Source organism: Pistacia vera, unplaced genomic scaffold (genome assembly GCF_008641045.1).
Source record: "Pistacia vera cultivar Batoury unplaced genomic scaffold, PisVer_v2 Contig630, whole genome shotgun sequence".
NCBI classification, from domain to species: Eukaryota; Viridiplantae; Streptophyta; class Magnoliopsida; order Sapindales; family Anacardiaceae; genus Pistacia; species Pistacia vera.
The window spans coordinates 482,225-508,538 of record NW_022196480.1 but is presented as its reverse complement, the minus strand read 5'-3'; the positions used below and the strand labels follow the sequence as shown (position 1 = coordinate 508,538).

Below are 26,314 nucleotides of genomic sequence, written 5' to 3'. Positions count from 1 at the left end.
ATTACACCAGAGGTTGTCAAGATCTGCTAGGTAGTTTTTAAGACAATCATTGGTTTCCAACCAAAACTACCCTAAAAACATAAACATGCAGTAGCAAAAACTGAACCTAAACATGCAGCATAAAATGAACTCAAACATTCAGCAAAACATAAACCAAACATTTAGCAAAAACATAAACTTGCAGCAATAAAAACATAACCCAACAAGCCAAAAAATCTAACATGCATCAGCATCATAACAGAAATACCCAAAAGGATTTCTGGGTAGCGGCATTGTACACCAGAGGTTGTCAGATACTAGGCAGTTTTAAGACAATCATGGTTTCCAGCCAAACTACCCTTAAAAACATAAACATGCAACAACAAAAACTGAACTCAAACATCAGCACAAAAACTGAACCCAACACGCGCATAAACTAAACCCAAACATGCAGCAAAAACATAAACATGTAGCAGCGAAAGCATAACCAAAACAAGCCAAAAAACTTAACATGAACACAACATAAAACAAACATGCCACCAAAACATTTTAGGTATGTGGCATTGTTACACCAGAGGTCATCAAGATTTAGTAGGCAGTTTTTAAGACAATCACTCATTTCCACCAAAATACCCTTAAAAATAACCAAAACCACTACCAACACCACCACTACCAAAACACTACCACCAACGGTAACCCTAATCTACCAACAAAATCACCAACATCACCACCACTGTACACCACCATACCATCATTTTGTCAGCCACCAACCATTGCCTTACCATTACCCTAACACCACCACCACCACACCACATAACCCTAACACTGTGACAACCACATCACCACCATAACATACTACCATATCCTGCCACCATCATCACCATACCAAACACAGAGCACCCACAAAATCACTAACAATCACCACGAACACACAACAAATCCCAACACAGATATAGACATAAAATTAAAAAAAAAATGGTGATGCAATACACTAAATGCAGACCACATCGTCATAGCCTGCGGTTGAAGGAGGTGGTTGTCATTTACGATTCTGGTTTAGGGTTATTGTATTGCCAACGCCTACAGTCGTCTACGGGTGATGGAGGAGGTTTTGGTTGTCGTTTACGATTCTAGTTTAGGGCTTTTGTCGGTTTTGGTTACTTGTCCACGATTAAAAAAGGAGGTTTAGGGCTGTCATTGAGTTTTTGGGTTAAGGTTGTTTAGTATCGTTAGGTTTTGCTCCACTCGTGTCCACGATTGAAGGAGGAAGTTTAAGGCCTTCGTCGGGTTTATGGGTTAGAATTATTTGGTTTTGTTGGGTTTTGCTCCACTCGTCGTCCACGGTTGAAGGAGGAGGTTTTAGGTATTGTCGAGTTTTCTAGGTTAAGGTTGTTGGTGAAAGGGTTGAGACCTTGAAGGAGAAGGTGAAAGGGTTGCATCTTTGTTTTCTCAAGAGTGCGAACGAAGAAAGAGAGAGATAGAGTTATGGGTGGGTTAAACGAGAAGAGACACAAACATTTAATTCACGCCAAATCTACACGTTTTGCTAGTTTTCCTATGGTTGAGTTGACATTTTAATTCAAATTAAAGTTAATTGATTAATCCGCTCTTCCACTGTTAACAGAAACGAGATTCTATTTATTTAAGGGTTCAGATTCGCCAATTAATGAAACAGGCGTGGGGAACATGTAGATCATCCAAACCTTGGGTGGGAAAAGTCTTTTACTCGTTGGAATTATTGGACCTAAGAAATTGATTTAACTTTGTTATAAAATATTACCCGATTAGATTAATGCCATAATGACTAAAAAAAAAAAAAAAAACAAAGTAATGCCAAGTAGTCAGAACAAAGAAAAGAGTGGTCTAAAAGTTTCTGCTACTGCAATGGCACTGCTACTGAAAAGTTTCTAATCACATTTAAATGTCTTTTTCAAACAGTGCATGGCCTAGGTGTGACTCATTCGGGACTTTCCTCGAGCTTGTTTTCCTCTCATTTACCGCTTGTCCTTGACATCGAACCCTGATTTAAAAGCAGAATCACATATAATATGAGTTAATATTGGCTATCTTTGTCTTCCCCACCAGAACTAATCAGATTTTAGTAAATGGTTTATACATTTAAATTGATAAATTTACAATAAAATATATGCTAAAATAAAACATAAAAATTGTAATTTAAAAGTTATTCTATCAAATTATTATACTACAATTTGGGTTAAAACATCTAAATAGGAAAAGTGTTAATAATTCAAAATTTTGAGGGGTCAAAATTGTAAATCAATATATATAAAGATTTTTTTATTTTTTTAAAAAATTGAGTGGGTTCAAATGAACCCACAATTGTGTATGTGGCTATGTGCCTAATCCTGACACAACTTATCATGAATCAGTTTTAGTCAATAAAAGATTAATTTTTATGAGAACAATTAATAGGGTGAATTAAAGATACTTCATTTCTGTCAAAAGTTCGTTAGCTGAACCTATTCCAATTGACAACTTCGATAACAACCAACCACGCCTTGTAGTGAGGTGGACAATAGAGATTCTTAGATATATATTAAAAGATCTTAAGTTTGATATAAGGGTCGTCATGAAGGGTTTCTCGGTCATTAATTAACAAAGGGAGAAAAATGAAGTTCTAAGAACCAATTTAGGAGTTCATGGATGTGAAAAACATAGTCGTGTAGTATCATCTATCACTTTGCAACTACAATCGTACCATAAAGGGGACATTTGGATTATATAATGTTTATTATAGAAGAATGTTATATTAACAAAAGATAAATCACCTTGAAGACTGACAATGTTTAGAAAAGTTTTTGATTGGTTCAAATAAATTGGTAAATAAATTTGGTTGGAGGATAAATGGGTAGGTATGTTATAAAATTATTAAATTGTCTTCTTTATAAATATTAATATAATATATTTTAGAATAATTTTAACCCTTACATTTGAAATTTTACTAAAACACCCAAAAAACTTTAATTATAGCAAAATCACCCCCACCCACCCCAAGCCACTAATGGTAGCTAGCCACCACCGCGACAATCAACTGAATGGCGCACGACTGATCGTATATGATGGCCGTGCACCAACAAAGCCATTTTCGACCATGGATCACAAATCCATGGCCGTGAAAATGCCAGATCTTGACCATAAAACGCCATAGAAACGACCAGATGGTTGTTCTTGACACAGGAAAGACCTTGTTGGCCCACAACCGACTAAATCCCCCAATGTGCACCATTACGACGATGACGCTAGCGACCAACGATGGTGAGTAACTGTCGACGACGGTCTTGGGTGACTGGAGGAATTTTGTTAACTTTAAACTTTTTTGTGACTGAGATGTTTTAGCTAATTTCTTAATGTAAGAGGGTGGTAATTTATTGGGAGACATTTGGGGTGTCTGAAAGGTTTTTAATTATGGGTAAATAGGTATAAAAATCAGATTATCCTAATAATGTTTTAATCTCAGGTGTGGAGGAGGGGTGTTTTAATCCCAAGGGTGGGGGAGGGTATCGGATTTGCCCTCACATATTGATAGTAAACACTATTTGCAAAAAATATTCATGTAATATTTTATTACTGCAAACCAAATACCGAAATCTTGCAAAATCAACGAATATACTCAGTTATCTTATATGCCGCCGATTCAAATGCACCCAAAATGGTAAATTTAATTCCTAAGTAATACAAAAAAGAGGGTAGATGTAGACACTTTCGTTATTTCGAAAATCATGCAGACTTACCATTGCTTTCTCAGATGTTGAGCCAACACGCTGTTTATCATCTCCACTCAAGGTGACCTCAACAGTTTTTTCTTCTTTTCTGGCTCTTCCTCAATAGGTTGCTTCACTTAAATGGGCCTTTTTCTGCAAGTGTTTTGATTGCAGTCGTTTCGATTCACGGCTTCGCTTAGAAGAACCTGTTACTAACACTAATTAATAATTTTTCATACACAATAATTTTATTTTAGGCATAGATTGTAGTGCACTAACATGCAACAATTTGATTTTCATTACCATGATTGGTCTGAGATTGCTCTCGGTTTGGATTGCACTCACTAAAACCTGCATCAGTTTTATTTTTTTGGAGTTCCAAGCCATCAAGAATTTTCATCATTTCACCGAATGTGCTTGGGATGCCTTCGCTTTCCTTGTCTGGGAGTGTATCTTTTGCAAATTCAAGTAACATTGTACCGATATATCAGTCCATCCATATCGACGCTTAATCTGATTATTCTGTCAAGGAAAAAATCAACACTCATTCTCGTGACAGGAGCCTCTGAACTCTCATTGGGAACTTGACTATGTTCATTGTGCATGCTTGCCACGATTGAGACTTCTAAACCAAATCAGAATTGGTATCTGAAAATTAAAAATGAAATCAATATGCTTGCAATAGCAATGAGGATATGATACCCACTGGTCAAGAAATGAAAATACATTAGTAGATTATAACCCTGCAAAATTTAATGAGCAAAAAATTATTGTAATAAAGATCTCCACCAAAAAAAATTAAGAAGAAAACAACCATGGCCACACAACATGGAAAAAAAAAAAAAAAAGAGAATAGTTATGTTCATTAATTGTTGTAAAGTGCTAATAGGTTAATTCCATCTAAATGACCATATAAAGATGGTCTTGTAGAAATCAATTTTAAAGAGATTATTGTCAACTAACAAGACAAGTCTCAAAATTTTAATCACTCCGCCTTTACAGCATTCATGACTCCATAGTTTGAAATTATGACCACAATTCAGTTCAATATGTCCTTTTTTTACCATATTAAAGGTGGTCTTATCGTTTTAAACCTGGGAAAGCAATAACCTAGAGGCAGCTCATTTCTGAACTCCAATATAAACAAATGCAAAACATAGCTATTCCTGCAAGGAAAAATGTTCACCTTTAATTTGGCAACTCATTAGCCAAAATTAAGCATACAAAAAGGTGATAGAAATACTGACTGTCAAGTCAAATACTAATTTGAGGGATTCCTTATGACACTTTCGGAACTCTCCATTCAATGTAAAATTGCTTGCTGAAGAATCATGGGAGAACCTCAAGCTAACACAACATAACCACTCCAAGCTTATTCAGCACAATGTAGTAGGACTTTAAGTCACAAGTTACTGCTTAAAAATATAAACAAAAAGTCTCAGGACATGCAAACACTACTACCAAAAAGAAAGAGAAGTTTGCTTCTCATGGCCTACTTATTGTACTTGTTCCCTGTATCTAAGACATCAAACAGAATTTCAACATAAATCACTAAAATATGCAACAATCATTGAAGTAAATCCATGTTTCAAATAAATTGGCTTAAACAACAGCACCCAATACAAGAGAACGTCCCAGATAAATAAACATAGAAATAAAAAATCTAAATGTTTTATGCTATTGAAGTCATTTGTTTAGGCTAACCAATCAGGATATTGGTTGAATTAAATTACTATTCTTGCTTATGCTTGATGTAAAAATATAAAAAAGCCATTAGAGTTATATGGGTCATCAAAAAGCAAGCAAATGATAACAACAATCTTTTCTTGCATAAGTCTGTGTAAGAAATAGATTTGCATCGAGATTCTCCATTCAGGGGATTTTGGATTTCGAACCCATAAAATCCGAACAGACGCAAAAGAACAATAAGGTTTATTGCTCGGAAAGATACAAATCTTTGTTTTTACAAATAGACATACCAAAACATGATAGTGAAAAAGCATGGTTGGTTCAGAGTAGTCATATAGAATCTAGAAAAGCATTTATTTAAACTAAAAGTAAGAAACTATTCCGACTGTTAATTGAATATAATATTAAAAAGAAATATATATGTACATTTTTACAACCTGGTTCATAATTAACAGTCACGGCATGAAAAGTTAAAGAGAGGATAAGGAAAATCTTACTGCAGAAGCGAAAGCGCCAAGAGGTTGAAAAACGTGGGAAAGCAAGTAAAAGTGTAAAACGAGAACCAACTTTCTTATACAAGAGTGAGAGTAAGTACTAAAATTTTGCCCTAAATCTTTGAATTGCAACGACACCGTTTTGTTTTTACTTCAACTGGCTTTGCATTTTTTCAATAACACGAACTTTATAGATGGGCGGCGGGCCCATCAGTTTGCATTACTAAATATATAAGGAACCCGTTTGTCCATCGGATAAAATTTTAACATAAAATTTATTTTATTTTATTAAATGGTGTGTATAATATGAGCATTTATAAGGATAATTTTTGGTATGAAATCCTCCATTGGACAACACTGAACTAAATTACCAAAATACTAAGTGGGAAAGATTTCTTAAGTGAACATGTATTCTAACCTTGAAGATGATAATTTACATGAACATTATGACATATTAGCAGGAAAAAAAAGTTCCAGAAAATGCAAACATTCACAAGCTTTAACAATTGTTCATGCTAATTAAACAACTAAAACGGAAATTTTATTCTAAAAACTGAAATTTCAAAAGAACAACTTGAGTTTCTACGCCTTTGAAGCACGATAACGAAATAGAACCCACCAAAGATGATTTCAAAAGAACAACTTGAGTTTCTATGCCTTTGAAGCACGATAACGAAATAGAACCCACCAAAGATGATTAACCAACCTACCTGTCTCTCCAAACTACATCAATCTGGTCTTGTTCATAATATACCTCTGGGAATAGAAATGAGAAGTAAATTGCATTTACAAACTACTTGAGGTACAGAACAACAGTTAGTTCCTCCACTTGTACTGACGGTTGCAAATACAGAAGAGCTACATTGTATCAGGGAAACCCGCCATTTCCAGAAGAACTGATTTGATTTGTTTGGGCAACACATCCTGGCCTTCCCTCCATTGCTGATAAAGAAAGAAAAAATCAGTCTCTTGATCGTATTATTAGCCTGAGATGCTAAGCATTAGAAAACATGAATGATCAAGCCTCAGGCCACAAAACATAAGCAAACCCACGGTGGGCTACTAGGAGATGTAGATGTGATGATTGTTGATTTTGTAGCGCATAGTGTCCAGATCAGTTTATTATGCTGTACCAAAAGATTGGAAATGACTGCTGTTTCTAGATGATAAAATTGACAGACCATGATAACAATACTTACACCATGTTTGCTGTAATCAGTTTAATCAATGATAATTGATCATTGATCTTTAGAGAGGGCTGGGCATGAAAGAGAGGAGGGCAAGGAAATCCTTGGATGATCAATGGTATAAACAATCACTAGTTGCAAAAATTTAAGTTGAGAGAGAGAGAGAGAGAGAGAGAGAGAGAGCAACAAACATAAAGTGAGAAGGTTTATACATTATACTAGATGTAGCGTGCCAAAATCTGCGAGACTTACCAAATCCTCTACAATAAGGTCAGTAGAAATTATTACCCTCAATCATATGCTAATGCACCTATGCAAGTGCATGCAGAGATAGCACTTTATACAAGAATAAACTCACAGGGAACATCCAAGTAAACAATTATTCAATTAACTGTAGAATAATCCAAACTACTGGTTCAATATAGATAATTTCTGTGTGGTCATATGGGTTCAAACACAACAGACAAGCTTTCACCCACAATTTACATGTTCTCCATCATATTTGAGGAACAATTTTTATACAAAATTATTGAGTTTGAGAGATGTCAGTTCCCAGATTTATGTTAAACACGGCTAAATGAGCTGAATGTCAGAGGCTAGTTAAAAATTATCTTCCAGCTATGCATTATTATCAAAAAAAAGAATTTTGAAAAGGAGATGATAAAGAAGTGCACCTCTGCTCGGAAGACATCCAGTGCAAACCCATTGAAACAGCTGATGACAGCCTGCTGAATGTCCAAACCCAGGTTATCTAGAGCCCTCATGGTGGAGAGCAAAAGACCTGGTCTCCGGGCACAAAACATGTGGATGTTGACAGCCCTTCCTTCCCTTACCCTAACCTCCACCTAGACAATTTAGAATATCAAAAATGTATGATTTAGTACTTTCCTAATGCTGTCATATGACTGCTTAATTGCTCCAAAAAGATACAATTAATAATTGCTTTCAATTCCATGTCATATGAACTGAAGTATACATGTTGGGCAACATGATAATCTATCCATATCTATATTCAAGGTTGATACATGGTTGAATGGGAACTACCTTTTTTTAGAGTCCATGTAAAGTATAAGAGTCAACATAAAGTAGTTTGAATGCACAGGTCTCAGCAAAACCAAATTACAAGAAATAAAACACAGAAAAATAGATATAGGGAGGCTGCAGCCAAGCATTTATAAGAACCACAAGTATTCATCTACCCAAAGAAATGTATTATGCACAGCATCTCATGGTACAAATCTGGATAAAAAATACAAACAATTGATAAATAAACTCCGTCTATGTAATTTTATCTAACTAATCTTATAATATTCATCCCTAAACAGTATATCAAAATTTCAAAATCACTTATCCTCCAATCACCGAAAGTTTGTGATTCTATAACATGTGACCACTCATTGTCAGTTCAAGTCATTGTATAGAAAGGACTAAACATTTGGACCCCATTGTTCACCAAGTACATTCACATGCAGGCAGACACTGTTAAGGCTACTAAATCAACTCTGAACAAGATTGACAAAACCACTTCCATTAAACGATAAAACGTGGTGGAGTACAAATCCACATAACATGCTCGTTTCCCAGATTGAGAAAACTTATATTATGCATGCTAGACACCATTGAAAAACAAAAGAACACATTTTCAAAATTAAGACATTTCAATCAACATTAATTATCATGTTAATGTCCTAAATAAGTGTTAAATTAGGATACCAAAAAGAATACCTCCATTTATAACAGAATTTTCCTTGAGCATATAAGCATCGAACAGTTAAGAGAAGACAAAATAAAAGCCATTTAGCTAACATTTGGAATAGAATTACCCTTGCAGGTTCGCCTTTAGGACTCGGGCATAGCTCTTCCTTGACGCGGCAAGGAAGAGTAGGTGGAGTTGGGGTCATAGGCTGAATGCTTGTAGAAGGCAACGTCAAAGAACCAGTTGGTGTTGACTCTAATTCATTATGGAGATCATTGATCCTCTGAAGCAGCTCTTTCAAGTAATCAATGGCATCCCCGAGTATGGAAGCCCTATCCATCTGCCAACATAACAAACACAATCACATAATCTAACAAAAAAAAAAAAACATTAATAATGCATTTTAAAAACATTTTAAACAAAACCCATTACCTTGCTAATCTTGGGTACAACAGACCTGAGCATGTAAAGCCTGTCATTAAGCTTCTTCCTTCTCCTCCTCTCAGCCATCAAATTTTTTGCAGGCAAACCCTTCTTTTTCCCTTTATTATCCCCACCACTCACACTACTATTTCCATTCCAATTTTTCACACTCTCCTCAACCTTAGTAGTATACTCATCAGACTCATAATTCAAACCCGAAATGTCAATACTGGCCTCCTCATTTTTCTTACTCTTACTCTCCATCAAATTCCCTCCCAATATATCTAAATTTTCCAATTTACCAGAGCTCTGCCTCAACGCAGCTCGCTTCTCAAACAGTGTCGGCTGTGAACATACTTTAGACCTGTTAATGTTACTGTTGTTGTTGAAATATAAACCGTCAAAACCTTCAAAACAAGTAAAAGGATTAAACCCATGAAACTCAGAGTCAGGAGTAGTACAAATCTGAGGCGTTAAGCCCATCAAACTGGACCCTGGAGCCTGGTTCAACTGCTGAATAAAACCACCTTCACAACCCAAATCAAAGCCACTCACAAAGGGATTGTTGTTGCTGCTATTGTTGTTGTGATTGAGGAGAGTGAAAGCCTGCGAGTCCAAAGGCTGGAGAAGAAGATTGCTTTCAGAGAAGGCGTTTAAACCTCTGAGCTCTGGGTGAGTTTCCATGCTGGTGGCGTTGAGAGAATCTTGGTGAGGTGGTGGTGGGTTCAAAGTGGTGTTGATGAACCAGTCAGTGTCAAGCATAGGTTTGGAACCAGAGAGAGAGTCACCAGCCATAACTAAGTCGTCCACTTTAGGCGGTGGCTGTGCTTCGTCGATGGTGGTGTTGGTTCTGGGCCAAGGAACCGAGTGTTCCTGATCTTGACCTTCCATCCAAACGATGCCGTTTGGTCCCAAAACCATTTGAGAAGAAAAAAAAAAAGGGGAAGTGAGAGGGTGTTGAGGAAGAGAAAGAGGAAATGGACAGAAACAGGAACACAAATAGAATGAAATAGAATCCAAGTTTGAATGGAGACCGCTCTATGGTTATCTACTGGTTACTTCTTCCTCCAGTTTTGTTACGTTAACTTCTTTATTCAATTTATTTTTAAAAATATCTTCTGTTATAACTTATAATATGGCATTTTTTTTCTTTTTAAGAAGAGGGGGCGGGCGGGGGGTAGGGGGGTAATTGCATGATAAGAGTGAAATTTGAAGCAAAGAAAATTATTTTGTTTTTTGATATAATAGCTTCAATAAAAGCATGAGACAAGCCATCAGAATTATTTTTGGCACGTTTAAATTTAATAATGGGCATGAATAGTTGGAAACAAAGAGTTCAAAAATGATATACGGAGTAATAAAGTTTTTATTTAATGAAGTCACACACATGTTACGTTGTCCTAGCTTTCATGGATTTGCATCCTATTAATTGCATAATATCTTGTAAGATTTCAAATAATTCATGAGAGAGAAACAACAGTTATGAAAGTAGATACAATTTGTTTACTTTGGAATTCCACCACACATTAACTCTGGTAAAATTTAATCTCTATTGTCTTCTACTGTTCCAAATGCAGAAAGAAAACCTAAATATTTGAGATTTTAGATTAGAAGTAAGATTGAGATTTATTAATCATCAACTCGAAAGGGTTAGCCTAATGGTTAACAAGATTTGTTTATTTTATTGATTTCTTAAATTCGAACCTTTTGGTGTTACTTACGATATTGAATTTGTAAAATATTTAATAGATCCTAATGACTAATTTTGTGATTATNAAAAAATTGAGTGGGTTCAATTGAACCCACAATTGTGTATGTGGCTATGTGCCTAATCCTGACACAACTTATCATGAATCAGTTTTAGTCAAATAAAAGATTAATTTTTATGAGAACAATTAATAGGTGAATATAAAGATACTTCATTTCTGTCAAAAAGTTCGTTAGCTGAACCTATTCCAATTGACAACTTCGATAAACAACCAAAAACGCCTTGATAGTAGAATGGGACAATAGAGATTCTTATATATATTATTAAAAAGATCTTAAGTTTGATATAAGGGTCGTCATTGAAGGGTTTACTCGGTCATTAATTAACAAAAGGGAGAAAAATGAAGTTCTAAGAACCCAATTTAGGAGTTCCATGGATGTGAAAAACATAGTCGTGTAGTATCACCTATCACTTTGCAACTACAATGGTACCATAAAGGGGACATTTGGATTATATAATGTTTTATTATAGAGGAATGTTATATTAACGAAAAGATAAATCACCTTGAAGACTACTAAAAATGTTTAGAAAATGTGTTTGATTGGTTCAAATAAATTGGTAAACAATATATTTGGTTGGGAGGATAAATGGGTAGGTATGTTATATAAATTATTAAATTGTCCTTCTTTATAAATATTAATATAATATTATTTTTAGAATAATTTTTTTAACCCCCTACATTTGAAATTTTACTAAAACATCCAACCATATAAAACTTTAATTTATAGCAAAATCACCCCCACCCACCCCAAGCCACTAATGGTAGCTAGCCACCACCGCCGACAATCAACTGAATGGCGCACGACTGATCGTATAGGANTCATTTGCTTTCACCGCACCTACCACCCAATCAAATGCTTTGATTACTTTTCAATTCCCTCTCCTTCAATTCAAAGGTAGCTAGCTACACTTACACTTGTCCACTTATTCAAACTTTAACTCCCCTCTTAGCATTCCTGCGAACTCCAAGTTTTTATCAAAAAAAAAAAAAAAAAAAAAATCAAACCCAGCTGAGCTGAAATGCATATCCTCTGGTTGCGTGGCTAATTAATCTAAAATTCTGATTGGATTTGGCAACTTTATTACCTTCATTCACGTGATAACTCTAGGCATAAAACAAGTTTATAAACAAGTACACGTGGCAGACATGCAACTAGTTGGAGAAGGGAGAAGAGAAGTGGAGTGGGGGATGGTGATGAATGAAGGAGAAGGAGGAGGAGAAAGAAGCAAACAAATTCCATGGCTGTTCCCGCCGTTTAGTTGTGTTATATTATGAATGATGAATTATTATTATAAACTTGGCTGTTAGCTAAGTCTGACATGTGAAGAGGCTGGCCTCTCCATGTGGTCATGCCTACCTTTGTCTCTCAAACTCAAAGCTCTTTTTCAAGAACAAGTTTTGATGTTAAAGACATCACAGAGGGGACCATTACCATACATATTTTATCTACCATATTATTGTTATATTTATATACTGCTTCAAAAAAATTTAATCTGGGTTCAAAATATTAAGCATCAATCTCAATTTTCTGTGCCTTGGAAGTGAAAGTTGTCACCCAGCTAGCCATATAGTACATGTAGATTTGCAGTCCACTGAAATTGTCATTTTGATTGGGGTCCCTACAGATTATAAAAATCACACATGTTTTTCACTTTCAACAAATTGGGGAACAGATGCAACGTTGCAAGCTCATTTTCTTGGCAAACTGGAACAGGGCATGGGTGCTTGTCGTAGCTACTTGGGCTGTTGGGTCATTAATATCCAGGGCAACTCTCGTGACAAAAATTAAATCTTTAGATTCTATACAACTAACTTTTAATTATACTCATCACCAAACTTACAAATAGCGCCCTCTGTCATACCAAATCAAACAAAAATTTTACATCTCCCTAGAATTTTAATCTAATCTTTACAGCTTTTGAGATTAATGGCATTCATGTGATAAATATCATCATTAAAATTTCAAACCACACAGGTTACCTAAAAAAGATACCAAGTAATTTTGAAAGCTGTAGAAAAAGAACAGTAACATTACACAACCTGATCAGGAGAAGGAAAGTTTAGAGCTTTAAAGCAAGTGAACCCGCCATCCACAACAAGATTATGGCCTGTTATATATTTGGCTTCATCTGAGGCCAAATACAAAGCAGCCCTTGCCACATCGATTTCTTCACATTTGGCTCCCTTCAGCTCCCCAACCCCATTGATGATTTCAATTATTTGCTCTTCTGTGGCCCCTGGGTAAAATTTGCCTATGTTGGTCACTGCCATTGGGGTGGCTATTGGAGCTGGCGAAATGCAATTGATCCTCACTCCGGTTCTGCATAGATCACTGGCTACTGACTTCACAATTCCTGAAATGGCAAATTTTGAAACTGTGTATGGATGTGGGCCTAGCCCACCCATCAGCCCACTAATGCTTGATGTGCAAAGAATGGAGCCTGAGCCCATCGGAACCATCACTCGGGCTGCATGTTTTATCCCGGCCATTGTGCCACGGATGTTGACCTGCATCACCCGGTCAAATTCTTCTAAGTCGAGCTCTGCGATTGTCTGTAGGACCAACCGGCCTGCTGTTCCAGCGTTGTTGTACATGATATCAAGTTTTCCGTATCGAGACATAGCTGTTTCGACAGCTTCTGCAACATGGGACTCAACAGCCACATCACATTGGACGAAATGGGCTGCAGGGCCCAGGTCATTGGCTACTTTTGGGCCTATTTCAGAGTCAATGTCTGCAATGAAGACTTGGGCCCCATTTTTGATAAATTCTTGGGCCGTTGCTTTGCCAAGCCCACTTGCACCTCCTGTAATTAGGGCTACTTTACCTTCCAGTCTGTCCAAAACAAACCAATACTATTATTCATGGGGTCGAGATAGACACAAAACTAGTCGTTTCTTTTGAAAAATGCCAACGGACAAAGTAGATGAAAAGGTTTATAATGATTAGAGAGTCATTTATCAACGTCCAATCAAATGATTATTTTAGGCGGCCGGTGATGGAATGTGAACCAAACCTTCGCATTCATCATCAAACAAAATGCAGGTTTGAATTTTAACTCTTATAAATATTATCCTATATTATATAGTTCTAAAATGAAAATAAAATAAACTCTGAAGCCTGCAGATCTTGAGTTTCGCGAGGCATTAACGTTCTCTTTCCTACCATTGATTTTTTTTCCAACTATCTGTTATTGAATTAATATGAAAACAGTTGTGAAGTAATTCAGAGTCCTGGTTTGCTAGATCTGGGGATTGAGAACGTGCATAAACAAAGGAAGTTTGTCTCTGTTTAAATGAGGAACAAAAGGGAGAAATTTCCGGATTGTTTACTAAAATATATTACTAATCTTGGTCATATGTTGTTTGTTTTGTTCTTTGAATTTCACGTTTTGATGTTTTTGAGCTTGTCAATCTAAATTTATGCAGAATTTATTAGCTCGAGGAAGTTAAAGGAAGCAAACAGTATCGAATTATGTGGCTGATTGCACCTATCTAGTTGTGTTTGTGGCCATAAAAACAGAAAAAAGAGAAGCACTTTAACATGTTGGTAAACATTTTGTGAAAGCTAATACTAATCCTTTAACGAAGCAACTGTTTGACCATTTCTCATGATAATGTTTTAAAAAACAGCTGTGATAGTCGATCATAACTGTTGCAAAGAGAAGCACTTTAATCTGTTGATAAACATTTAGTTTCCTGATCTCTTCTTCATTTTGAAAGAACAAACAAACATCAAGAATGAAAATGCTAAGTAAGTACGTTCGAATTACATATCAAAACTTTGTTTTTGTATCAGAATTCTGAAAAAAGAATAACCAAATAATGGCGATATAATTGAAAAAAAAAAAATGTCATATCTATCAGAAATATTAGATTAAAACCACTAAATGATTTTGATAAAACTTTCAGTTTTCTGGCAATGCCCATGTGGTAAAAGCTTCAAGAGTTTGTTTTGCAGAGACCGAGAGACTTCATTCATTGTTTCTGATCAAGAAAAATATAAACACAGACGACTGCTTCCCTTCATATAAACAATAAATTACTAACCTTCGATCACCAACTGTGGAGAGAAATCTCGCACGCTTAGTGAACAAATCATCGGCAATAAACTTGAACTCTCTGCAGTAAAGAAATGGAAAAACTTACATGGTCTCAGTCAACCCAGAAAGTGAATAAATCAAATAGACAAATAGAATAAGCTTAAACCAAAGAAGAAAGAAAGCCGAACTAAAAGTTGTTCAACGACAATGACCTGGCTAATGATCTCAGCATATCTAAACACCACACAGAGATATAAATTGTGATGAGATGAAAGAGATAGCTAGCAAACTAGCTCTTGTCTGGATCTGCAATGAAATTTAAGAAAGAATTTGTAATCAAAGGTTGTGCAGTTTGTGTACACAAATCTCCATGCAGAAGAGAAGACACTCTCAACTAATAAGAGAGAAAGAGAGACGATGACTCTATCAGGAATGACCTGTCCTACTTATTTATTTAATGATCTTTACCATGAAACAGGATACCAAATTCATAATGTTTTTTTATTTAATTTTAAAAGGGAGCACTATTGGTGCCTTTAGATTTTATTTATTGCTTTCTTGCATGCATCACAGTTGTGCGGATAGGGATGAATTCAAACTTATTTATCATTACATTTATATGAGGTGCATATTACATAAGTCAAAAAATAAATTCATAAAGTATATACTTTTACTTTATACCTGGAATATGCAACATTATGTAACGGTTCATTTAACTTCGTTAATCTTTGACTAATGCTGCATAACTTTTTTTTATTAACCACTCCTGGATGGTCGAATGGTTCAAAAAAGACTCTTAGATGTAGTACGTAAGAGGTTTTGAGTTCGAATCACCCCTTGATTATTAATAGAAATAACAACTAGAGTTTTTATCCGACCAATAGTTTTAGAGTCCTAAAAGATTAGTTGAAGTATACGTAAATTAGTCTAGACATCCCCGGTCATTAAAAAAAAAAAAAAAAAAAAGCTGCATATTTTTTCTCTTTTCTGGGTTTGAATTATAACGAAAATATGAAGAATATAGAGTTATATCAATTTGCTACAGAAAATGAAATGAATTTGAGTATAAGCCAGCTGTAGCATATGAAATAATAAAAATTATTTAATTAATAATATATATAGTGAAAAGAGATCATGATTCATTATCAAGAAGATTTGGATTCTCACGCAAGAGAGAATGCTTGACCGACCATATATGTCAACCACATAGTTTATATAATTATTTATTATCATTAAGAACAAAATTAAAGGGAAAGTAACCTTTTTAAAAAGACTAATCTACACTTGTAGTACTCCTTTCCCATTAAATAAATTTCTCTTTTTATTTTTTCTTTGCTTTTGTACAAAGAAGTGCATGATGATGAAGAGAAAGAGACCATTAATCATGCGCTTCATAATTATATGAACCAGTGAACGGTCTAGATCAAAAGATATAGGAGCCACTGGGCAGTGAACCATGATGAATGAATTACATTGCAAGATTATTCAAGTTTCAACCCTTAACCATAAATTAACCAAAAATTAATACGTCTATGTACTGTAATTGCTGCATTTTTGCGTCATAACCCCATGTGAAAAACGTGGATAAATAGTAAATCAGTAAATCTAAATCTGGCTTAAAATTATACAATCAATAGTCAACTGAAGCCAACCGGTGATTACTGATAATAATGTAATCTGTTCAGATTTTTTTTTAAATTTAATTAATTTGACTTGTTAACAAAAAATCATTGTTTGTAGATATCCTAAAATATTCTTTTTCTTAATATAATAAATATTGATGCGATTTTCTTCATAATGTTTTTATCTGAACTTATAAAAATTAGCTTATAAGCAACAAGTATTTATAAACTAATTTTAGTTTATAAGCATTTGAAATTTTAAGTAATTATGGGTGCGTTTGATTTATTATTTTGGATAGGATTTTGAGAATAATATTGGGTAGTTGAATAGGAGAGTATTACGAGATAAAATTTAAAAATTTATAAAAAAAACCCCTAAGTTTGCTAATTTAATTAAACACCCCAACATATAAAATGATAAAAACATTCCCACCACCCGCAGTGCCAGATTTCGGCCACCACCGCCAGAATCTGGCCAAAAAATTGCGTTACGACACAGACTGGTCAGATCTATGTCGTAACGCCTCGCTATGACCTTTTTCGGCCAGATCCACGGCCAAAAGTGGCCGTCGACGACCCAAAAAGGCCAAAAAAGTCCATCTCAGATCGGTGAACTACCAACCATTTCTGGTCGTGGTGTAGGCCGTCGTATAGATTCCGGCTACCACCAACGGTGGTTGCCAGAATCTAGCAAGTCTGCGTTGATAGGGGTGTTTTTGTTAATTTTTAAACTTTTTTTCTGGATGTATTTAGTGAAATTAATAAACTTAAAGGGTCTAAAAGTAATTAAAAAAATATAGTAATATTTCTGGAATAATGTGTCAAACAATATTTGGAGAATAGGATTGGGAATATGGGTAAAAATAATGAGAAAAACGCATCCTACGTGTTTGGTTAAAGTACTTATAAGTGACTGATAAGTAGTTGACATGTTTGGTAAAATATGGCTTATAAGTACATTTTATTATAAAATGACTAAAAAGGGTATTACATTAAACAAGGGTATACTATGAAATTTTAAAATTAAATAAAGATAATGTAGTAATATATTTGGTTAAACTAGCTTATAAACAGAGTACTTATAAACAAAAAAAAAAAAAAGTATCTTCCCCCAACTTATTTTTTTTGGCTTATAAGCTCAACTTATAAGTTCAAAAAAGTTATAAACAAACATGTTAGCTTAATTTTAGAACTTATAAGCTAGTTTGATCAGCTTATAAGTTTAGACAAACACCCCCTAAGAAGTACATATGATCCGTGGTGGAATTTACTCATGAGTTTGTATTAAACTCATGATATTGATGCTGGATTAATGAACAAAATGAAAGTACAACAATAACACAAGAAAAAAAAAAATTAAGTGGTTCAAATGCTTGGTGTAAATCTTATGTCCACTATTTTTTACATTGTTTTCTTTGTATTTAAGTGTGGCTTGCGCAAGTTATGAATAAGCCTCCCTCAATCAAGGTAAAAGTAAATTTATATAGTGTTACAATGGTAGACTTACACATGGAGTAATCCTCACATAGAGTGACACATAGTCTGATTGACAACACATCTTTGAGAATTATTGAGAAGTAATCTTTGATAGACTTACAAATGAAACAACTCTTTCATAGAATAGAATGACATACAACCTAGATTTTAACATAACTCTGGGACACATTGTGTAAATCCATGCTGAATGAATTTACCACACCACAATAAATAAAACAAATGTATCGTATGTTATCGATGAAATCTCATTAGTGTTATATATCTCATAGGTATAGATAAAATGCTAATCTAAACATGATTTTAGTTTAATCTTCCCTTAATTACTATCTACAATGGATGAGTTACTATCATCTTTTTGTCTCATATATATGTATATAAGCATAAAGTAATCTGTCATCTCATCATATAATATTCAAATACCTTACGTAGTAGATTAATTAATCAGTGTTAATTAATTAAATCAACATTAATTAACAAACGAATGGGTTAAGTTTAAAGAGAGTAGAGTGGAGGGTCCGGGGTCCCACTGGTCTGAGCGCTGTTGGTGTCAACGGTAGCTTGCCTAACCAATAAAATGCAAAAACAAAGGCACGAAAAGAGACAGCCAGAATAAAATAACATTAAGCACATAACATAACACTAAATCATGTAAAGTAAAGAAAAAAAAGAAATAATAACAAGGTTGTCATCTTATTGAGACTGCGGAGACAACCCAGAGACAACTCAATAATCTAACGAGCTGGATTGTTTGATTAATGTCTGTTAAAACGAGATTATGTGGGTTTATTATAAAAAGTGTTTAAGCAGTGTATAATATAATTAGGGTTTGTGTGTTCACTTTAGGAGGAAAATAATTTAAGTGTTGTATAGTTGAGTTTGCATACGTGTGATCGGTTTTTGATCTTCTTTTAAATGGCTCCATGTGGATCCATGTGCTTCTGTGCAGGTTCTGCTCCTTCGACAAATCCAATCAATGCTCTTCCACTAAATAATGTTCACTTTTTCTGTGATTAATTCTAATTCAGATCATAATGTAACGGAACCTCTTGGATTTTGATTTAAATAATGCTCAATGTATATGATTTAAACTATCATATTATATATGGTATTGTACTTGTACTGATAGTTCGATTTTTGAATCATGTGACATGTGTCCAAATATCATTAATTTAATGGTTGACTTGTTAGATCCACATCATGCCGTGTATGTCGAGCACTGGAGCTTATGCTTAACCTTTTAATTATAATTTTATTTAACTTCGAAATATTAGCGTTCCAAACGTAGTACCATAAAAATCATTACATTATAGAAAACAAATTAGATCCTGTGATGTAGTTCCCGGGAGCCCATGTTTACGTTTACACCATTTTTATTTAAATTAATACGAGTTAATTTTTTTTTATTAGAAAAATATAATGCATTTGATATATGATGCTTGCTTAATTGTGCATTATTGTTGAAAGTGGTTAATTTATGAGGCACAGATAAGCAGGCAAATCCCTATTGTCCGTGACACTCTCCAATGAATATCTTTTTATTTTTATTTTCTATGATATGGGTGTTCAGACTAATTTACATATAGAAAAATACTATCATTACAAAGGCCTATACAAAGAGGGCTACAAATAGGGGTGCAGTCGAACCGAGTAGCTTGTGAGCTACTCGGATTTGACGAGCTCAGACTCGACTCGTTGGAGAACGAGTAGTTCACGAGTTCGAGCTCAACTTCAAGCTCATGAAAAATGTCGAGCTTTTCGGGCTCAATTCGAATTGTTCGCGAGCTGTTCGAATCACTCGAGACGTCATTCGAGTAGGAGAGCTTGTGAGATTGATCAGTAAGGTTTTAGCTCGCGTGTTCATATTTGCCCTAAAATCTGAAATAAAGTCATTCATTCGGCCGAAAACAGAGAGAGAGTCAAGGCCACTGACGTAGGTGCCGCATGAGAGGAGGTCGGAGGTAAAGCTGAGATCTCACGAGTTCAATGACGGTGGGGTGAACTCCGATGGTGGTGAGTAGTTTCCTCATGACGTGGCACATGCATCAGGAAGATCGACTTAAGATTATGACTGGGTGGAGATGAGGCGTTGGATTTTGGTCTCAGTAGATTCGACTGAGAAGTTAGTGGGAGGGGTGATGGAAGAAGAAGTAGGTGGGTTCAAAACGACGTCGTTTTCTTAAATCCTTATAAATAGCTGAGCCGAGCCGAGCTCGAGCCGTTTATTTTTTTAAACGAGCCGAGCTCGAGCTCGTGCGCCAGAGCTCGTCGAGCTCGAGCCTCATCCTAATACATTCGAGCCAGCCACTACTCGACTCAGCTCATCCCTAGCTACAAAGTGAGGTGAGAGAGAAGAAAAAAAAAAAAAAGAGCGGAGAGAGAGAGAGAGAGAGAGAGAGAGAGAGAATCATGAAGATCAAGGATGGTAATTGTCTTTGTATGCCCCTTTTGTATTTGTCTTTGTAAGGGTAGCACTTCTCTTGTATGCACCTTTAACTAATCTTTAAGATTCATTGAATATCTACCTTTTAGGGTAAACTATAAATGTGTTAGATGGTCTTAAAGTGATTAGAATTTTAAACCTAATAAATCAATGAAGGGAACAAACTTTTTTAACCACCGATAAATATCTAGTATCTATTTAGTTGGAGGTTTTATTTAGGTTTATATTAAACTTGTAATGAGTATTGTGATCTAATTACAATTTACACAATCTAAGAGAAGATAGTGTTAAATGTCATCACTGATCCCCTAAGCATTTCTGATCTCTCCTTTCTTTGTTTATTAGGTACAATTCATCTTCTTAAAACAAGATTAATACTGTTTAGAAAATGGACTGGCCTGAAATGTGCTTTGGGATCAACAATTGGATCATAATCCAAGGCTGATACCAGTCCGCTAACAATATTAAATCAGAAAATAACTTTGCAGGTTGAAATCTCGGTCGATTTCAATTGGCTTGGAGGATGAATGAAACAAACACGTGGCCTAATGGGTAAGGTTGATGAAGCTATTGACATCTCACTAGTGAATTAAAGAACTAATCATCTCTTAGGCTACTCTATAAATACTTTACATTCTATTTTTTCAGTTTATATATTTTAAAAGAGTTAACATTTTTTTTTTTTTTTTTAACTTATGCTATATAATCCTCACTATCTATATTTCTAAAATAAAATTTTAGATAATTAAATTAAAAATTTAGAAAAAATTAAAGCTAAAAAAAATCCTTACAAATAATCTCAATAACATAATAATAAATTTATATGTGAATCAATTAAAAATTTATAATTTTGTTTTGCTTGTAATTTGATATATCCCACTTTAAATATTCTTCATTCATGAAACTATCATTTCGTTCTAAGAATGATTTGAATAACATTAAAAAATTAAAGCTTATGAGATAATAATGGGTGTTAAAAGTATTTATAAAGAAGAGGAAATTAAAATAAAGATAAATTTGTTATTATGAAATTTATTAAAAAGTGAGGTGGGATACCAATAGATCCACGCATCAATTATATACTCAAACAGTTAGGCATAAGACGATGCCACATTCGGATGGAATTTAGGGAGACAAATTATCAGTGACCCCAGTTGATGAAGTATTCAATACACTCCCTGAACTGCACGTAAACCGATCTGCGTAAGGTAGGATCACGATGAAAACTGCTATTTTTGGGACTTTTAAACAGTTTAAGAAGACCAGGGGACAGCACTTGGAGAAGAAGAAAACATGATTAGCAGTAAATACATGCATAAAAATATGTAAATGAATCTGAGAAGTATTATGGTCTTGGACTCTTTGGAAGCCGTACCCTCAATTTGATAACCAACAGAGAGAGGGAAGGATGGGAGTCATAATAACGAGTTAATTAAATTAAAGCATCTGATGATGTGCATTGGATTTTGTAATATGCCTGAGAAATTGGATGCATACATTTCAGTATAAAACAGGAAATATGCATACTCTTGTAACAATATAATTCCATAAAATAAAACTATAACTAGGTAGTGAGTCAAATGGAGAAACTTGAGAAACAAGGTCCTGTTCAGCTGGAAATGCTAAACAAATATGCTACAGACTTAAACAAAATGGCAAAAGAGGTAAATTAATTGATCCTTCATTGCCTAGTCTTCAATAATTTAATGGTGTTCTCTCCTGGTCTCTGGCTGATAGAAATATGATTTCTTGTTTAGGGCAAGTTGGATCCTCTCATCGGAAGGCAACAGGAACTTGAACGTGTCATCCAAATACTGTGTAAAAGAAGGAAGAATAACCCATGCCTTATTGGCGATCCTGGTGTTGGAAAAACTGTAATCGTTGAAGGCTTAGCACAGAGGATTACAAATAATACTTCTCCAGTTAAACTCCAGAGAAAGAAGCTTAATTCTACACAATAATTAATGTTTAAAAGATTTTAGTCTTTTGTGTGAATATTCCTGAATTTCAGATATATCCCTTGGACATGGGGCGGCTTATAGCTGGGGCATCGAATCGAGGAGAATATGAGGAGAGGTTGACGAAATTGATAGATGAAGTAAAACTGAGTGAAGGATCCATCATCCTCTTCATTGACGAGGTGCACACTCTTATAGGTGCTGGTTCTTGAGGACAAGCAGTAGATGCTGCTGACATAATGAAACCTGCCCTTGCAAGAGGAGAATTAAGGGTGAATTAATTGAATATGATTCTCAATTCGTTTTTAAATATCATTATAATTTGCAATTTGCTTGGTGTAGTGCATTGGTGCCACAACATTTGATGAATACAAGAAGTATATTGAGAAGGATGCTGCCTTGAAAAGGCGGTTTCAGCAGGTTTTAGTGCCTGAACCATCAGTGGCTGGGACAATTGAGATTCTGCTAGGTTTGTGCTCAAAATATGAATCTCATCACAATGTTAAATACACATCGAACGCTTTAGCAGCAGCCGCTCAGCTTTCGCATCAGTATATCAGGTCAGGTCCCTTAGAATTTTGTTGCTCTAATTGTGTGTGTATATAATGATCTTGTAATAACTTGTGTATTAAATGTGATCCAGTGATCGGTTTAATCCCGACAAATTGATAGACTTGATTGATGAAGCTGGCGCCAAATTGGTTATACATCAAACAAAGGGATCACTAGGAACAAAAATGTTGATAACTGAAGATAATATAAAGGAGATGGTCTCTACCTGGACCGGAATTCCAGCGGAGAAAATTTCCAGTGAAGAATCTCACCAGCTTTTGCAAATGGAAAAGACTTTGCAGAAGCACATTATTGGTCAGGCCGAAGCTGTTGAAGCTATAAGCCGTGCCATCCGTAGAGCAAGAGTGGGAATCAGAGACCCAAGTCGCCCGATATCAAGCTTCTTATTCACTGGTCCTATTGGGGTTGGAAAAACAGAACTTGCAAAAGCTTTAGCAGTCGAATATTTTGGGTCGAAAGACGCCATGATAAGAATCGACATGAGCGAGTACATGGAGAGACATACTGTTTCCAAGTTTTTTGGTTCGCCTCCGGGTTATGTTGGCTCTGTAAATGGTGGCCAACTTACAGAAGCTGTACGCCACCGGCCTCACAGTTTGACCCTCTTCGATGAGATTGAGAAGGCTCATTGTGATGTATTGAATATTATGCTTCAGGTTTTAGATGGTGGTCGTTTAACAGATAACAAAGGGCAGACCGTGGACTTCAAAAACACCATTATAATAATGACCTCAAATATCGGTGGTAATTTGATTTTCAAGAAAAGTCATCTGGGGTTCGACCATGTGGAGATGAAAGTTGCAGAGTAACTGAAAAAGAATTTCAAGCCAGAGTTCTTGAACAGGATTGATGAAGTGATTGTTTTCAGGCCATTGAGTAACTCGCAGCTGAAAGAAATCGTGGAGATCATGCTGAAACAAGTGTACGAAAGACTGAAAGAAAAGAACATAAAGGTTGAAGTCACAGAGAGATTCAAGGAAGAAATTGTGAAAGAAGGTTATAATCCCAGCTATGGAGCGAGGCCTTTGAGAAGGGCAATTGGGAGCCTCTTGGAGGACAATTTGGCAGAGAGGATATTGAATGGAAGCATTAAACAGGGCGATTCAGTGACAATACATGTTGATTCAAATGGCAAAATATTGGTGCAGTACTAATTTAATGCAGTTCCCGTAATCAATTGAATAAATATAAGAAAGTTTAATAGGTTTCATCCAAATATTTTACTTGCATATTACGCTTTTACGCACGCGAAATTCATCCACCAGAAATCCATATTCGGAATTAACACGGAGAAACTTTCAGTTGCAAAATCTCAGCGACTTTTGGGAATGGAAAAGGCTCTCTGCAGAGGAATATAATTGGGCAGCTAGAAGCTGTTGAGGGCGTCAGCCGCGCCGTGCGTAAAGCTAAAGTGGGAATTAGAGACCTGAGCCAACCTTTATCAAGCTTTTTATTTGCTGGTTCTAATGGCGTTGGAAAAACAGAACTTGCAAAAGCCTTGGCAGTTGAATATTTTGGGTAAAAAAAATCCTTAATCAGGACAGACATGAGTGAATATATGGAGAGACATACAGTTTCAAAGTTCTTGCGCTCGCCTCCGGGCTATAGGGGCTACGAAGACGATGGTCAACTGACTGAAGCTGTATATAAGAAGCCTCATAGTGTGGTTCTCCTTGATGAGATGGTGAAGGCTCATCCTATTGTGTAGAATGTTATGCTTCAGGTTTTGGGTGATGGTCGTTTAACAGATAACAAAGGAAAGACTGTGAACTTCAACCACACTTTCATAAAAAGCTTATTGAGAAGGATGCTGCCGTGAAAAGGCGGTTTCTGAAGCAGCGAGCTAGCATGAATAAACAAGGGTAGCACTTGACCACACCTTTACACCTTTACAACTAATAAACAAGTCTCAATCTAGAAACTTAAATTGTGAAATCTGAAGAAAAATTTGAATAATGCATTGAATTGTTTCCAAAATGAAAAATCAGTTTATATAGGGTGACAACCAATGCTAACAAGAATCCTAATAACAAAAGGAAAATAAACTAAATCAATTAAAAAAGGAAAATCCGAAATAAAATAGGAAAAAAATGTGCAAATAACAAAAACAGCCCCGAATCATTAGAAAATGGTGGATTTTGACCTTGAAAATGACCTCCAACCAGCTAAAGCAGGTTGCCACATCGACAGGCTCTAAATGAGCTTTCCAACGATATCTTACAGGCCCCGTAACTCTTCCCGGATAAAAAGTTATGATTGTCTGAATGGGGCATGCTCATTTAAGCCCTTCGGGCCTTACGCATGGAGTTCTGACATTCGGGTCGCTCCATGAATTCGTCCTTCAGACATCCTGCATCAATCTAACTCGACGAGCTCTGAATGAGCTTTCCAACGGTATCCTACAGGCCCCGTAAATCTTCCCGGAAAGAAAGTTATGGCCGTCTGAATGGGACATGCTCATTTAAGCCCTTTGGGTTTTACGCACGGACTTCTTATGTTCGGCCTGCTCCGTGAATTAGACTGCCAGAGGCTTTTATGTTAGTCGACATCGATGGGCTTCTGATGGGCTCTGAATGAGCTTTCCAACGGTATCTTACAAGCCCCGTAACTCTTCTCGGATAAAAGGTTATGGCCGTCTAAATGGGGCATGCTCATTTAAGCCCTTTGGGCTTTACGCACAGAGTTCTGACGTTCGGCCCGCTCCATGAATTTGTTCATCAGATATCCTGCATCATTATATGTTGACGGGCTCTGAATGAGCTTTCCAACGGTATCGTATAGGCCCCGTAACTCTTCCCAGATAAAAAGTTATGGCCGTCTGAATGAGGCATGCTCATTTAAGCCCTTTGGGCTTTACGCATGGAGTTCTGACATTCGGCCCCCTCCATGAATTCGTTCGTCAGACATCCTACATTAGTATAGTCGACGGGCTCTGAATGAGCTTTCCAACGGTATCCCACAGGCCCCGTAACTCTTCCCGGAAAGAAAGTTATGGCCGTCTGAATGGGACATGCTCATTTAAGCCCTTTGGGCTTTACGCACAGACTTCTGACGTTCGGCCCGCTCCACTAATTAGATTGCAAGAGACTTGTATGTTAGTTGACGCTGAGGGCCTTCTGACGGGCTCTGAATGAGCTTTCTAATGGTATCTTACAGGCCCCGAACTCTTCCCGGATAAAAAGTTATGGCCGTCTGAATGGGGCATGCTCATTTAAGACCTTT

General features: G+C 35.8%; 3 protein-coding genes across 3 annotated transcripts; 1 reads left to right on the top strand and 2 right to left on the bottom strand.

Moving 5' to 3' along the window:
* Positions 1–6,344: 6,344 nt before the first annotated feature.
* LOC116111311 (transcription factor ICE1-like) lies at positions 6,345–10,274 on the bottom strand. The gene is made up of 4 exons (XM_031397508.1): positions 9,200–10,274; positions 8,895–9,107; positions 7,746–7,916; positions 6,345–6,826 (listed from the first exon to the last, which is right to left on the bottom strand). The coding sequence occupies exons 1-4, from the start codon at positions 10,109–10,111 to the stop codon at positions 6,743–6,745; spliced, it is 1,380 nt and encodes a 459-aa protein (XP_031253368.1). The 5' UTR covers positions 10,112–10,274; the 3' UTR covers positions 6,345–6,742.
* A 2,515-nt stretch (positions 10,275–12,789) lies between these two features.
* On the bottom strand, positions 12,790–14,107 carry LOC116111301 (short-chain dehydrogenase reductase 2a-like). Its single transcript, XM_031397499.1, has 2 exons — positions 14,073–14,107; positions 12,790–13,795 (listed from the first exon to the last, which is right to left on the bottom strand). Exons 1-2 carry the CDS (start codon positions 14,105–14,107, stop codon positions 12,991–12,993), a joined length of 840 nt encoding a protein of 279 aa, XP_031253359.1. The 3' UTR covers positions 12,790–12,990.
* An 8,034-nt stretch (positions 14,108–22,141) lies between these two features.
* On the top strand, positions 22,142–24,800 carry LOC116111300 (chaperone protein ClpC1, chloroplastic-like). The gene is given in 7 exon segments (XM_031397498.1): positions 22,142–22,225; positions 22,319–22,483; positions 22,573–22,791; positions 22,862–23,079; positions 23,163–24,239; positions 24,395–24,610; positions 24,701–24,800. Coding segments are annotated over 7 exon segments (2,079 nt in total).
* The last annotated feature ends 1,514 nt before the right edge of the window (positions 24,801–26,314 follow it).

Coding starts and splice junctions, on each gene's coding strand:
- LOC116111301 (XM_031397499.1), bottom strand. CDS start 14,107: ATGCCTCGCGAAACTCAAGATCTGCAGGCTTCAGA. Junction 13,796..14,072: donor CAAGATCTGCAGGCTTCAGA/GTTTATTTTATT, acceptor TGTTTTGGACAG/ACTGGAAGGTAAAGTAGCCC.
- LOC116111311 (XM_031397508.1), bottom strand. CDS start 10,111: ATGGTTTTGGGACCAAACGGCATCGTTTGGATGGAAGGTCAAGATCAG. Junction 9,108..9,199: donor TTGTACCCAAGATTAGCAAG/GTAATGGGTTTT, acceptor TTATGTTGGCAG/ATGGATAGGGCTTCCATACT. Junction 6,827..7,745: donor TGGATGTCTTCCGAGCAGAG/GTGCACTTCTTT, acceptor TTTCTTTATCAG/CAATGGAGGGAAGGCCAGGA.